A 13,368-nucleotide genomic window follows, 5' to 3' on the forward strand; every position below is an offset into this window, starting at 1 on the left:
TCTATAAATTAATAATGTAAAAACCATAAAAAAATTTATTAGTTTAAGGAGGTATTAATTAATTGATAAATTAATAATTTATAGAGTGCATATACAATTTAATGGATATACATTTAATCAACTAAAACTTCATTGTATTTAACTAATCTAAGCAAAATTTGGAGAAATAGTCATGCAAACCCCAAAGTTTTTAAAAAAGGACACGAATAATTTTTTTTTATTATAATATCCTTTGAATATAGTAGCTAATAAGTAATAAATTAACTTTAAATTTTATTTATATATACAACTATAATACAAATAGTATAATCTGTCTAGAGACTAATAAAATTAAAATATTTTTAATAATTTAAGTAATTTCAAATGTGTAAATTACTATATTTATTTTAATAATATATTTGCATTTATTATGAAGATTTTAAGTAAGTCTTTGTGTTAAATAGATTTTACAATTAATAAGATATATCAAATATTAGTAATATTAAAATAATTATTTTACATAATATACAAAATAATTCAAATCCTAACATATTTATTTTAATATTATGGTTCTATGTATTATATAAAAAAACATGTCTAATAGATTGTAAAATATTAAAATATTAATACATTTATTTTAATATTATATTTCCATTATTATAAAATATTACCGTTAAAATTTTTTGTTAATAGAGGTAAAGGATATTATGGCCAAAAGAAAATCCTAGCATCCTTTTATTAAAATGTAAAAATTTGGGAATATTTGTGATTATTTTTTCAAACCTTAGGATACAAGTGTCCACCCACTTTCTTATTTTAATATTTATTGGGTCTCTATGTCGGATCAGGATTATCTCCTGATCTGATCATGTCCTGAGCAAATAAATTAATCTGTCCTGAGCAAATAACTCAATCATTGATTGGTTGTTAATAAATAAAAAAGTAAAAGAAGTTAAATCTTACCTATACACTACTACTAAAAGACACATGGCAAAAGATCCTTAAAAACTCAGTAGTGCTCAGATTAGGAGAGGATCATGTTCCTTCTATGTCATGGTTATTTAGTCAAAAAAAAATTTTAGTTTTACACGAATATTATTATTGTGGAATTTTTTCCAGGCACATGGTTAAGTAGCAGCTTGGATGTCAGTTCTTTCACTTAGAAAATTAAGGTCGTTGATTGACCGGCATAAAGCTTTCGTTTATCAATCATGAAGTGGTCAGATTTTCAAGATAAATGATAAACACTGCGTCCCTTCCTTTGCCCATGAAGGTCAAGAGTGCAATCATCCAATATCAACAACGTCGAAAACGCTGCACGAAATCGGGTTTAGCCAACAAAACTACAAACACTAACTCGTAACTTTCTCGGATACGTAAGTAGGAGTTTGAATATGTGTTCTTTCACTTAGAAAAATAACTGGTGGGGTGACTGTGAATAGCTTTCTGTTTATCAAACTCATGGTGTAGTTAGATATAACGACTTTCAAATCACAATATTCATGAACCCCTTGCCCCTCTCTAACTCAAAAGACCAGATTTGTAGGCGGACTTGAAGCATTGACTTCTTTCAAAGATTCAGTGAGTAATCTAAACAGTACACAGTAAAGTCTTTATACTTTAATATTCAGTAAATTAATAATTTTTCTTATATAATAGTTTTTAGCGATCTCACTTAGGCCAAAAGACTAAATTAATAACATATTACTTGCTTTAACTAGCTAGATTTCGAGATGAAGGAAATAGGGACAAAAACCTACCTAAACACAATAAATATGTATTAAGGTGAGGGGCTGCCTAAATTGTGGTACGGGTTTAAAAGTGCATCCCACAGTTGGGGCCCTTCCCAGGATACCTCGCGATTAAAACTAAAAAAAAAAAAGGTGAGGGTCTGCCTCATGTAATCGAGGTATATTGATTATTTTTGACCTTTCATGGGACTTGAGAAAGAAATGGAAGAGGTGAAATCGTGGTGAGAGGCTTAGATCTGGATTGAGGTGACTTTGATACCTTGCTTAACTTGTAAAATGGAGAAAAGAGGTTAGAGGTGGAGCTAGTAGTGGCTAGCAACCACACTCCGACACTGAAATTAGTTTTTGGGTTATTTTTTAAGTTGAAAACTTGCAAACTATCAACAATGGTGGGTAGAGGTTGAAGAAGTGCCTCTACCTTGTATTGCGTATGTTTCGAATGAGTAAGAAAAATAAAACATGAGTGTCTTTACATAGCATGCCCTGGGCTTTTGGCCACCATGCTACCAGGCTCACTTGTATTGGTCCTTTTGTCTCTCTGAAAAAGACACTCCTATCCTTTGGCATTTGTGGGCTTTCATGCCCTTTTGGAGCACGCTTGGAGAGAGAGTTATTTTATTATTTTATAAATTTTCCATACATAAAGGTATTCGACTCTGCCGAGTGGTTCAGCATGCCTCTACAGGGGCTGTCCCTGTAATCGCTAGCGTGCCAAGTGAGGGCAAATGGTCCCAACAGTTTTAATGACCTGTTTTTGGCTTTTTGTAGGTGTAGGAGCTTGCTGCTTCCTCTTTTCCGACTAGGTATTTCTCTTTTGATTCCTCATTCTCAATCAAGGAATCAATCGCTTTTTCTAGCAACAGTGGCACCATAGGTGCCTGATATTTTTGGATATTTTCTTCAGCCCTCTATGCTCGAACCATGACGAAATCTGCATTCTCCTTCAATCCTTTGTGTAGTGGGTATAAGCCAACCTCCTCTATGAGACTTTCTCATCGTTAAGCACCATTGACACGTGGCAATTTCTTACTGGCCTCTCATTTCTTCCTCAACAATACTTTTTTGAAAACTCTTATATAATTCTATCTTACTATTTATATAATATATTACGAATTTGCTAAAAATACAAATTTAGTTGTGATATTTTATTAGATAAGATATTAAGAACTTATGGTCCTAGGACAACAATTGAAACTGTAGATACATAGAAATCGTCAAAGAAACACAGAATATATACGCGATTTATTATGTAGTTTTATTTCAACTTTTCTACTAGTTACATTTTTACACTCAAATACAGGTTAACTTTTATCCATTGAAGTTTACACTGCCAAACAAGCAGTAACCAGAATCCAACAGGGTTCATAATCTTCTCATGTAATTGGAAGCAATCAACCACTTTTAACTACCCTGGTTTTGAATTCTTGACAAATCAACAAATGACTTTCCGCCCTGCTTGTTTGAAAGAAAATCTTCTCAAATGATCTACCACACTTAGTCACTTATCCTCTTAAACAATGGAGGGAAACGGTGAGCAGGTTTTACGGCCACTAATTTAATTTGTTTTGTAAATTAACTATGATGGGTGGTTCCTTACTCAGTATATGCTAGAAACAACACATATCATCCTTGTCTTCTTCAAAGGAAAAAAGAACATAAGGTGGCATTCTCATGTGAAGTTAAATAAAATTCTTCAAGTTAGAAAGTTTAAAGGAAGAAGGTTCGAGACTAACCAAGATGTCCAGAGAGGCAACCAAAAATCGCACATTAAAAGCTTTACCAGCTATACAGGATGCTGATATCGCATAAACATCTATGATCAGTCAATATTAATGATAAATTTGATCCATATGATATGATGCATCAGCATTTGGATTCTAAAAGTGAAACCAATAAGAAAATTTGTTCCCCCTGAAAGAAAGAATCCAAACAGGCAAATAGACTTCTGAAGATGCACACACAGGTTCAGCACTAAGACAATGTGATTGTAAAATGAATTTGTAAATTGCTTTTAACGACGTTAATGATTATAAACAGACTAGAATTTCTTGCTTCTTTTCTTAGCTTCTTTTCTCTGAAGCTGGAGTTGAGAATGCTTAAGGTCAAGAGCAAGAATGTAAACTAACAAAATGATGTTTAAAAAATTTCTGCAACTTCCTTAAACAAGGAATACCTATTAAACAAGAGTATATCACTATCCATGAAGTTGACAGCTGCAGCACTAACTTAAACTATAATGAACTAACAGTCTTCGGCGACACCGTTGACTTAACATCCAATCCTTCTGCAGTTCGATTAAACAAGAAAAGTATTATTTACCAATTCAGCTAAACAAAAAGAATCATCCAAGAACACAAATCTATTATAAGAACCAAAACTCAAGTCTGATTACCACTACCATATTCCTAACTCTGTTTCTTAGATGTTGTGAATAGGATGGAATACAAATGATTTTTCCTTTTTTTTCCCGATCTTCAGTTTTTATTGATTCTTATTCACATTCATGAAAAGCAACTAAACATGGAAAAATGTGCTTCAAAGAAAACCAAGGTGACTATTTGAGTATTTGGTTACAAGGTTATCTCGCAGCGGATACAACACCACTCTTCTGATGTATTAGAAATTAACAAACTCATGCGAAAACTCCATTGATCTAAGATCATAAATCATATTTCATGTAAATCAACAAAATTATAGATTTTCAGGATATACAGTATCAATTGCTTTAACAATAACCAATAGAGACGCTAATGATATTTAAGCCCTTCAATCAAACTTTTATAAATAGAGATTTATCCACAGCAAGGCAAAAACAGAACCATTAAGTCCATGCATAGAGACATTCCAAGTAAATTCCCATTTTCCGTGTTAAATTCTACTAAATTCATCATTTGGACTCATATCCATGTTACAGAATAATGTTTGACAAAGTCATGATACCAAATCATTTGTTCTTCCACAAAACAATACAAATGTAACACCCAATAAATAAAAAATGACAAAACTATGAACTCCCAAAGAAAGAGAACATTACACGTTGAACTAAAGATAAGCAATTATGTTGCTTTATTCCACATACCTCTCAAACCCAGGTCTTACATCCAGAAGATTCATTTCTTCTTCATACAAATTCAATAACTGAGGAACTTTCACCTGAAATTTAGTTACATAGCTCTTCTTAAATTGTGTCTCCCCAAGTACTAAGAGAGAGCATGGACATAAATCCTTCTTGATCAATCCCCTGGATAGCAGAACTTGAACAACAGAACACCTAGGAACAATCCTTTTCTCTAGGCTATATAAGAGAATTTCTGGTCTTTTTGCAATATCTTGTGATAACCAACCCATTTTGTTAACAAAGAAGTCCATAGTTTTTGTAATCTTTTCCTCAGATATTCGCATACAGTAAGGATGCCTTCTAAATGCATTAAGAGTCTCATCTTTGGACCAACCCCACCTCCAATAAACCTCAATCTTGGATTCCCAGTTCAATTTTGTCATTTGACTAATCACTTCGATAGCTTTAAGAAACATTCTCCGCAAGGGGTTAAATCCCATTGTCTTGACCTTATTGACAATCTCGCAGAACTTAGAAGGTATAATGGATGCTCCACATGGATTACTAATTACAAAATTGGAAATGTTAGATGCAGGTACACCAATCTCTCTCAAAAATGCAATATTTGGTGCTAAATTACTACTTAAATCGCGTAGGAATGCCCATTTCATGCGCTTCATCACTCTAACAACAACTTCATCGAGAAAAACTATATTCTTGAGGAAATTGTAATTCGGACTAAGACGATTCTTCAAACTCACAGCTAACAGATGTGGGGTGGATGATATCAGCTTTGGAAGGTCGTCACTCAAAACTCCAATAGAACCGAAAAACTCAATCTTGGGCAAAAGATTCCTTTCACAATTAAGTGCAATGATTTGGGGGCATACTCTCACAACTTTAGAGATTTGCAAATTAGTGAAACCATGGTTCCCGAGAAGCCTAAGCACCGAGTCCGCTCCTTCTGTGTTCTTGATACTGACTTTCTTAGAAGCAGCTAAAGCAGATTTTGCTGACAACCCACATGAGTTCATGAAATAGGAGACCATAGAGGACAGTTTTTGTCCATTTTCTTTAGTTTCTACTGATCTATTCTCTGAAGGCAAAGATGAAGAAATCAACCTAACAATAAAAACTAAGTTTTGAACAAAACCCAGATGGGTCTTTGAGTTTGTGAGACCAAAATCTTTATGAGAAACTATTGTTCTTTGCATGCTCCGAGGAAAAAGAAACATTTATGAATGATAAAAGCTTATTGCAGAAACAAAAGAAGCAAACCTTGTGCAATAATAACACGATGAAGCCGTGAATAGAGCCATTATCCCTCAAAATAGTGAGCCACCATATTCGTGATGTTTATCTTTTTGCCAGCCACCCCCAGTTCTCCTTCACTGCGATGCAGGCACTGTGTTTGATTTCACTTTTATCGTTTTTCATTTTTTACTTTTTTCTCAAAGTTAAAGTATGTAATCGGCTAATTTTTAAAAACCTGAGTTTAGGCTCGTTGGAAGTAGATGGTGAGAATTTATTTATTTGTAAAAAATCTCCTACCGTTAATTAACTTTAACATTGATCGTTAGTTGACTGTGCAAAAATAATATTACCCTTAATAATAATTTATAGACGAAAATAACTAAAAAAAACTAAAATTATTGGTGCGAAAAGCACAAACTCTATTTTTTGATAATTTTATCTTTGTCAATTCCAAAGATTTATAATATCATAGGTAAAGATTATAACTATTTCATTTTTAAGTTTTTAATTTTATCTTTTTTATAGGAACTTTAAGAAAATATTAATAATTTAAAGAGAATTTTTTAATTTTTTAATTTTATCTTTTTTGTAGGAACTTTAAAAAAATATCAATAATTTAAAGAGAATAAAATAGCCAATAATTTTAATTTTTTTTAGTTATTTCTGTCTATAAATTATTATTGAGGGTAATATTATCTTTGCACAGTCAACTAACGGTCAATATTAAAATTAACTGACGGTAAGAGATTTTTTATAAATAAATAAATTCTCACCATCTACTTGTAACAAGTTTAAGTGTGAGGGGAGGTTTTAAAAAATTACCCGTACGTCATCCATTAACATTTTGCGATGTGTCGTTGAACTTGAACAGCATAAAAATCATTGCGCTACCACTATTTATTCACATAACACTAAAAGGTCCACATATTTTTCAAACTCATCTATCGTCCCCCAGTTTCGTTGACCATAGTAAAGTGTAATTAAAGATTGTTTCAAAAAATTAAAAAAAAAAAAGCATTTATCAGTAAGTCAATTTATTTTAACAGTGGATTTAATTTGATGACCTAGAGAGAAGAGACAATTTAACATTTAATTATAAAAGAATCATAAAACAAAGGATTTTCAAAGAATTTTTTATGGGTTAGGTCCGATTGTATTACAAGTTCAACCTAACAACTAAGTAAGTTTACTCTCGAGTTGAAACTAATAATTTCGTAAATCGAACTAATAGTAAAGTCAATAGTTAAATTAATACCAACCTATACACACACACACAAAACTAATTAGTTATTTCAAATTTTGAAACTTAAAACTTGATGAGGTGAAAATTACTAATTAAAATTGTTTACGGTTTGTCTTTGTTTTTTATATAAGAAAATTTGATTAATAAAAAAAATGATTAGCAAACTATTTTATATTTTTTAATTTATAGAGATGGTTAGTAAACTTAAGAGATATAGAGGAAAAAGAAAAAATAAATTATTTATAAATTAAATGAGATTATTTATTTTAATCGGAGGCTCAAATAATATTTTTAAATATCAATGGTTCTAATAGTGTTCACATTAGTAAAATGTAAAAATGACTTTAAATATCGGTACATATTAAATTTAGAGCCATATTTGTAATTTTTGTAAATTACGGGGATAACTTGATAATTATCTTCTCTAGGGAACTCTGGGTGAATGCTTGGCTTTACAAGATTACTCATTCCTGAGCCTGAAAACATTTCTCAGCCTTTTCTATTATCTTCTGCTTACAACTCCCGCCACCGCAGCCGCTATCTCAATTACCAAGAAGGTCAGTGCTAGGGTTTCCGCAGAAAAATTATTTATTTTTTCCCTCATGCAGTCATTTCAAATTATCGTGAAATTATAAAACAAAAATACCAGGGCTTGTATAAAAATGGTTCTTCTTGTTTATTCGACCAAACAGCGATATGGTGACTGACACGAATGTGTTTTTATTGTCTGAGTCTTCTTTTTTATTATTATTAGATTTAGGTAGCATTTGGGCCTGAGAATGTGCCTTCTTTAGAAAGCACTTTTGACTAAAAGCTCTTGGTAGCGCTTCTTCGGGAAAGCAGTTTTACAGCTGCTTTGTCAACTGTTGTTTCAAATGCAAATTGAAACACATTCGTGTCAGTGATGTGCCCCGGCATGGTTCTGCTTTGATCTTTATTTTGCAAGGTTTTGTTCTGTTCTATAAAACAAATGAATTGGTCTCATCAGATGGTATGCATTTTAATTGAAAGGTGAAAAAAGTAAAGAAATTGAAACAATGTATGAGAATCTTTGAGTGTTTTTGTTATAAAACGTAGTTCTTGATCGCCTTCCATTGTCAATGCTTGTTCATTTATAGAAATTTTTTACCATGATTTGAAATTCCGAAGATGGATTCATAGTTTATATTGGAAGATTGAATGTTGAAACAGCCTAAATTTATCCACCAAGTCATTTACCGATTAGAAACTAAACATTCGGGTATTGACAACCCTGTCTATAAAATTTGCAGAGCAAAAGTCTTCAACGAGTCTCATCATTGACTATAGTAGGCCATACAGCTTATTTTCATTTTCCTCGCTATCTTTAATTTGGGTGATTGAAATTTACAAGTCAAATGTATATAAAAATTGTCAATTTTATTAAAATGTTCTGTCAAATTCTTAATCTTGAATTTGAGTGACGGAATTTTTTAAATTGATATGTCTATGATAATGTTTTTTAATTTTACAGATATGAGTTCATCTACTGATAGTGATGATGATTTAATTGATTTGATTACATTACCAATCATTATGTATCAATATCTCAACTATATGGTCGACGAATCATGTAGTACTGATGACGACACATCTTACAGCAGCACTGTTGTTTCGGCACCACAGAAAAAGAGACAAAAAGTTTTAAAAGGAGTCGGAGTTGCTCAAAATTCTTCCCGTAGAGCTGTTGTTTCTACCCAAGTAAAAAAGACAGAACTTCTTTCTCAAGGAGTTGGAGCTGGTGATGCTGCATCACGTAATATTGCTGTTTCTACACGAGGAAAAAAGAAAGAAAGCACTTCTTCCCCTAATGATGTTGTTGCCACACAAGAGCAAAAGAGAGAATTTGTTTTAAAAGAAGTTGGGGTTCACAATTCTTCCCGCAATGCTGTTGTTTCTACACAAGAAAAATTGAAAGATGTTTCTGAAGGAGTTGGAATTGCTGACACTTCTTCACATAATGCTGTTGTTTCTGCGCAAGGGAAAAAGAGACTACAAGTTTCAGAAGAAGCTGAACTTAAAGTATCTCAACAATTAGATGTTCTTTTAGATGCTGTAGCAAAGAAGAGTTTTAAGGGGATAGATAAGCCGGGTTGTAGCATTGGGGAAGTGATGCAAATAGTAGAGGGGATGCCCGAAATTGTTGAGGACGATGAGCTATTCATGAAAGCTGCTGATATCTTAACTGAAAGGCAGAACAGAGAGATGTTTGTTGCACTAAGGGAGAAAAACAGGCAAATTATGTGGCTTAAGCATAAGAAAGTCTGATGCTGCAGCTCTTTCAATTGTTGACTTGGTTATGGGATCAGTGTGTTCCGTTACGTCAGATTTATTTCTAGTCTACAAATGATGTCAGGTGGTTTTGGGTTCCTATCTCGCACATCAAGTATGTGAATAGATGGTTATCCTTTTGGTATATTACTTGAGGTCTATAATCTCATTTCAAACGCTTTATGCTCATGCCATTATGTAAGTGCTGGTTTCCTAGTATAGCTCTTGGATATATTGATGGAATTTTAGTTAGAAGTTTCTTCTCGATCACCTTGTTACCTGGTAATGACACTATTAGGTTACATAATCAATTAATCATCTTAGTCATTGATCTCTTTAAACCTTAATCATCAGCTTCTGGTTCTGATGCTAATTCAAGTTCCCATCTGAGTTAATATTATTCTGTTACTGAAGAAATGGAACTCCTTTGAGTTTTGCTTCTGTTTCACATTTTATGTCAATGGCAGCGGCCTTGGCTCGTTTGTAGGGAGTTATTGCATGATCCTGAGGTGGTTAACTTGTCAGTGATTATTAATCTAAGTGATTGACATATAGTGATCTGGGGAAAAAAAATAATAGAAGAATGAACAAAACTCTGCCGACAGGTTTTGGCTATTGATAAGTAGAGCAGGTACGAAATGACAAATTATTTACTGAAGGCTGTATGCATGCAATAGTGACAAGTTTAGGGAGTTTCACCAACATAAATGATTATGAAAGTAATGAAGATGATTACGTATTTTAATATAATATTTGTCTATTTTGGCTACGAGTCCTCACAATTTTGTTTCCAGATACACTTTAAGATGTTACACTTTATTATGTGCTATTTCAAGTCTTGAGGGATTAGGACATTATAAACTAAATTTTACCCTGATATCATTTGTAACGACCAACTCGCATACAATAAAAGAAATGAGGCACTCAATCATTGGATAAAATCGTCTTTTTGACCTACATCGTAAATAAATTTTACTCTCAAATATTAATTGTAACCATCAGCTCTTATATAATATATAGAACTCAATCTACAAGGTAACTGTACTATAGAGCACAGAGCATCTTCTTGGAAGATGCAAAAATCATGAAAACCATGAGGCCAGCAATGCTCTCCTTACATTAATTATCTATCTTGTCTATTTCCCTGGAAGCATCTTCAGTCAGAATCCAACAATCCTGCACCACAACAATCACCTACCAAACTCACTTATCACTTATTATTTTATAACTCACAGCCACTTATCTCTAGACACAAGCTTTCAAGTACAGAAGCTACCACTCTGCTTATACTGCGAAAGCTTAAGAGCTTCTCATTCTCACTCTCTGAAGGCCTTGCTGCTGTCAACTTTTGACCTCTCGTTCCCCACAAGTTTACTACAACAAGAGCTCTCTGAGTTAGTAAAGCTATCTCTTCTACTTTTATTGAAGTTCTTTTAGTTGCTTATTTTAAGTAAAGAAGATTGCTTCTCTGCTTTTACCGTCCAATTTTCATCATGTGGGATATTTATGCCTTTCCAAAATTTAATGTAGCAGGTGACAAAGATCAACAAATATAGTACTGCAAACAATCCTGAATCAGATTCCGGGGAGATTCACAGCAAGAGGAAGTAGAAAATGGAAATGGTAATTTTGAAACGTGCTGTAATTTCTCTGGTTTCAGTTCTTGTGTTGTACATTTCGTGGTCTTGGAGGGTAAACTCTCACGAAAGCTTTCACCAATGCCTTCTGAACAATTCTCCGCCCTCCCACCCAATTTTTCAAGCAATACATACTCCTCAAAACTCTTCATATTCATCTGTACTGCAATCATACATCCGAAATCTTCGCTTCAACACATCCTCAACTCCAAAGCCTGTGCTTATTGTGGCTGCAATGCATGAATCCCATGTCCAAGCTGCCATAATTTGTGCTAAAAAGCACAACCTGCAAATGAAAATTAGAAGTGGGGGACACGACTATGAGGGACTATCATATGTGTCCAATGTCCCATTCTTCATCCTTGACATGTTCAATCTTCGCTCCATTGATGTCGATATAGAAAGTGAGACTGCTTGGGTTCAGGCTGGAGCAATTCTAGGTGAAGTCTTCTATCGAATAGCGGAGAAAAGCAAAACTCATGGCTTTCCAGCAGGGGTTTGTCCTACAGTTGGTGTTGGCGGCCACTTCAGTGCAGGAGGGTATGGAAATATGATGAGGAAATATGGATTATCAGTCGATAACATTGTCGACGCAAAGCTCGTGGATGTTAATGGCATAATACTCGACAGAAACTCCATGGGGGAGGATCTTTTTTGGGCTATCAGAGGAGGGGGAGCCAGCTTTGGAGTTGTTCTTGCTTACAAAATCAATCTTGTTCCTGTTCCGGAAACAGTCACCGTCTTCAAGGTTGAAAAGACCTTGGAACAAGATGCTACCGATGCTGTGGACAAATGGCAACACGTCGCCCACAAGCTGGACGATGGTCTATTCATCAGGCTGGTGCTGGATGTTGTGAACAGCAGCACACGGACTGGGGAAAGGACGGTAAGGGCTACGTTTATTGCCTTGTTCCTCGGAGGGTCCGAAAGGCTACTGTCAATCACTGACAAGGGATTTCCAGAACTGGGATTAACTCGATCCGACTGCACCGAATTGAGCTGGATTGATTCAGTGGTTTACTGGGGCAGCTTCCCTGCAGGGACACCGGCAAGTGTGTTGCTCGATCGAACGCCACTGACGCTGAGCTCTCTGAAGAGGAAATCAGATTATGTGACGGAGCCAATCCCGAGGGAAGGCCTCGAAGGGCTGTGGAAGAAGATGATTGAACTAGAAAGACCGTACATGAACTTCAACCCCTACGGTGGCAAAATGCATGAGATTCCGGCAACGGCGAGTCCATTTCCGCACAGAGATGGGAACTTGTGGAAGATTCAGTACGTTACGAATTGGAATGAAGAAGGAGTTGACGCAGCAAATTACTACATAGATTTGACCAGGCAGCTCTACGATTACTTGACTCCTTATGTGTCCAAGAACCCAAGGCAGTCATTTCTAGCCTACAGGGACCTTGATTTGGGTACCAACAGCCACAATTTTGAGACAGGCTACTCGGAGGGAAGAGCTTATGGGATCAATTATTTCTTGGAAAATTTCGACAGGCTCGTTGAAATTAAGACCAAGGTTGATCCTGATAACTTCTTCAGGAATGAACAGAGCATTCCAGTTCTTCCCCCACTACATGATGTAGAATAAATTACTAGAAACTCACTCGTTGTACTCCTTATAAGAAGAAAATTAGCTTAATTTGTTCTTAATTTTGTAGTTCAAAATAAAGCATTACCATCAATAATGTGCTTTTTTTATTCTTACAATCAGTGTGCTTCCTCTTCTAAATTATTAATGCACTTCTAATTATATTACTGAGGTTGGGGTAACCTGTAAAGTTTTTAGTAAATATTAACAAAGTTGATTTAATTTATTATTTATATAATAAGAAATTAATATATTTTTAATATTTTTATTAAATTATTTTTTTAAAACTCATATTTACGGCATACTGTTTAATTTTTATTTTATAATTATAATTCTTTTTTCATAACTTAAAAGTGACATGCACCACAATAGTAGATTATCACTTTGGCATCTCAGCAGAATATTCAATTTGTGCAATCATGCCATTTTTCATCACACCTCTAAAATGCAGTTCTTTATAAATTTTATAAGCGGTGGCTGGAGATTTTTATGATTTTTTTTTTCTAAACTCCTTTAATGCATGATTTGGACCTGACAGGGGACACCGTGACAGCAAAAGCATG

The 13,368-nt window shown here is 34.1% G+C and overlaps 3 protein-coding genes across 7 annotated transcripts; 2 read left to right on the forward strand and 1 right to left on the reverse strand.

Annotated features, from left to right (window-relative positions):
• Positions 1 to 3,715: 3,715 nt before the first annotated feature.
• Positions 3,716 to 6,225, reverse strand: LOC102619962 (transcription termination factor MTERF2, chloroplastic-like). 3 transcript variants are annotated; one of them, XM_025096983.2, is made up of 3 exons: positions 6,067 to 6,225; positions 4,810 to 5,352; positions 3,716 to 4,014 (listed from the first exon to the last, which is right to left on the reverse strand). In XM_025096983.2, the coding sequence occupies exons 1-3, from the start codon at positions 6,105 to 6,107 to the stop codon at positions 3,999 to 4,001; spliced, it is 600 nt and encodes a 199-aa protein (XP_024952751.2). In that variant the 5' UTR covers positions 6,108 to 6,225; the 3' UTR covers positions 3,716 to 3,998. The 3 variants fall into 3 exon arrangements, with proteins under 3 accessions (XP_024952751.2, XP_006471695.2, XP_006471694.2); XM_006471632.4 differs by having other exon boundaries at positions 4,810 to 5,884; positions 6,067 to 6,224; XM_006471631.4 differs by having other exon boundaries at positions 4,810 to 6,205.
• Positions 6,226 to 7,691: 1,466 nt separating this feature from the next.
• LOC102618494 (uncharacterized) lies at positions 7,692 to 9,921 on the forward strand. 2 transcript variants are annotated; one of them, XM_025095768.2, is made up of 2 exons: positions 7,692 to 7,842; positions 8,778 to 9,921. In XM_025095768.2, exons 1-2 carry the CDS (start codon positions 7,728 to 7,730, stop codon positions 9,569 to 9,571), a joined length of 909 nt encoding a protein of 302 aa, XP_024951536.2. In that variant the 5' UTR covers positions 7,692 to 7,727; the 3' UTR covers positions 9,572 to 9,921. The 2 variants fall into 2 exon arrangements, with proteins under 2 accessions (XP_024951536.2, XP_015383828.2); XM_015528342.3 differs by having other exon boundaries at positions 7,755 to 8,231.
• Positions 9,922 to 10,319: 398 nt separating this feature from the next.
• LOC102618773 (berberine bridge enzyme-like 8) lies at positions 10,320 to 12,976 on the forward strand. Of its 2 annotated transcripts, none has more exons than XM_006471627.4 (2): positions 10,320 to 10,968; positions 11,105 to 12,976. In XM_006471627.4, exon 2 carries the CDS (start codon positions 11,189 to 11,191, stop codon positions 12,803 to 12,805), a length of 1,617 nt encoding a protein of 538 aa, XP_006471690.2. In that variant the 5' UTR covers positions 10,320 to 10,968; positions 11,105 to 11,188; the 3' UTR covers positions 12,806 to 12,976. The 2 variants fall into 2 exon arrangements, with proteins under 2 accessions (XP_006471690.2, XP_006471689.2); XM_006471626.4 differs by having other exon boundaries at positions 10,321 to 10,968; positions 11,108 to 12,976.
• The last annotated feature ends 392 nt before the right edge of the window (positions 12,977 to 13,368 follow it).

Source organism: Citrus sinensis, chromosome 5 (assembly GCF_022201045.2).
Source record: "Citrus sinensis cultivar Valencia sweet orange chromosome 5, DVS_A1.0, whole genome shotgun sequence".
Taxonomy (NCBI): domain Eukaryota; kingdom Viridiplantae; phylum Streptophyta; class Magnoliopsida; order Sapindales; family Rutaceae; genus Citrus; species Citrus sinensis.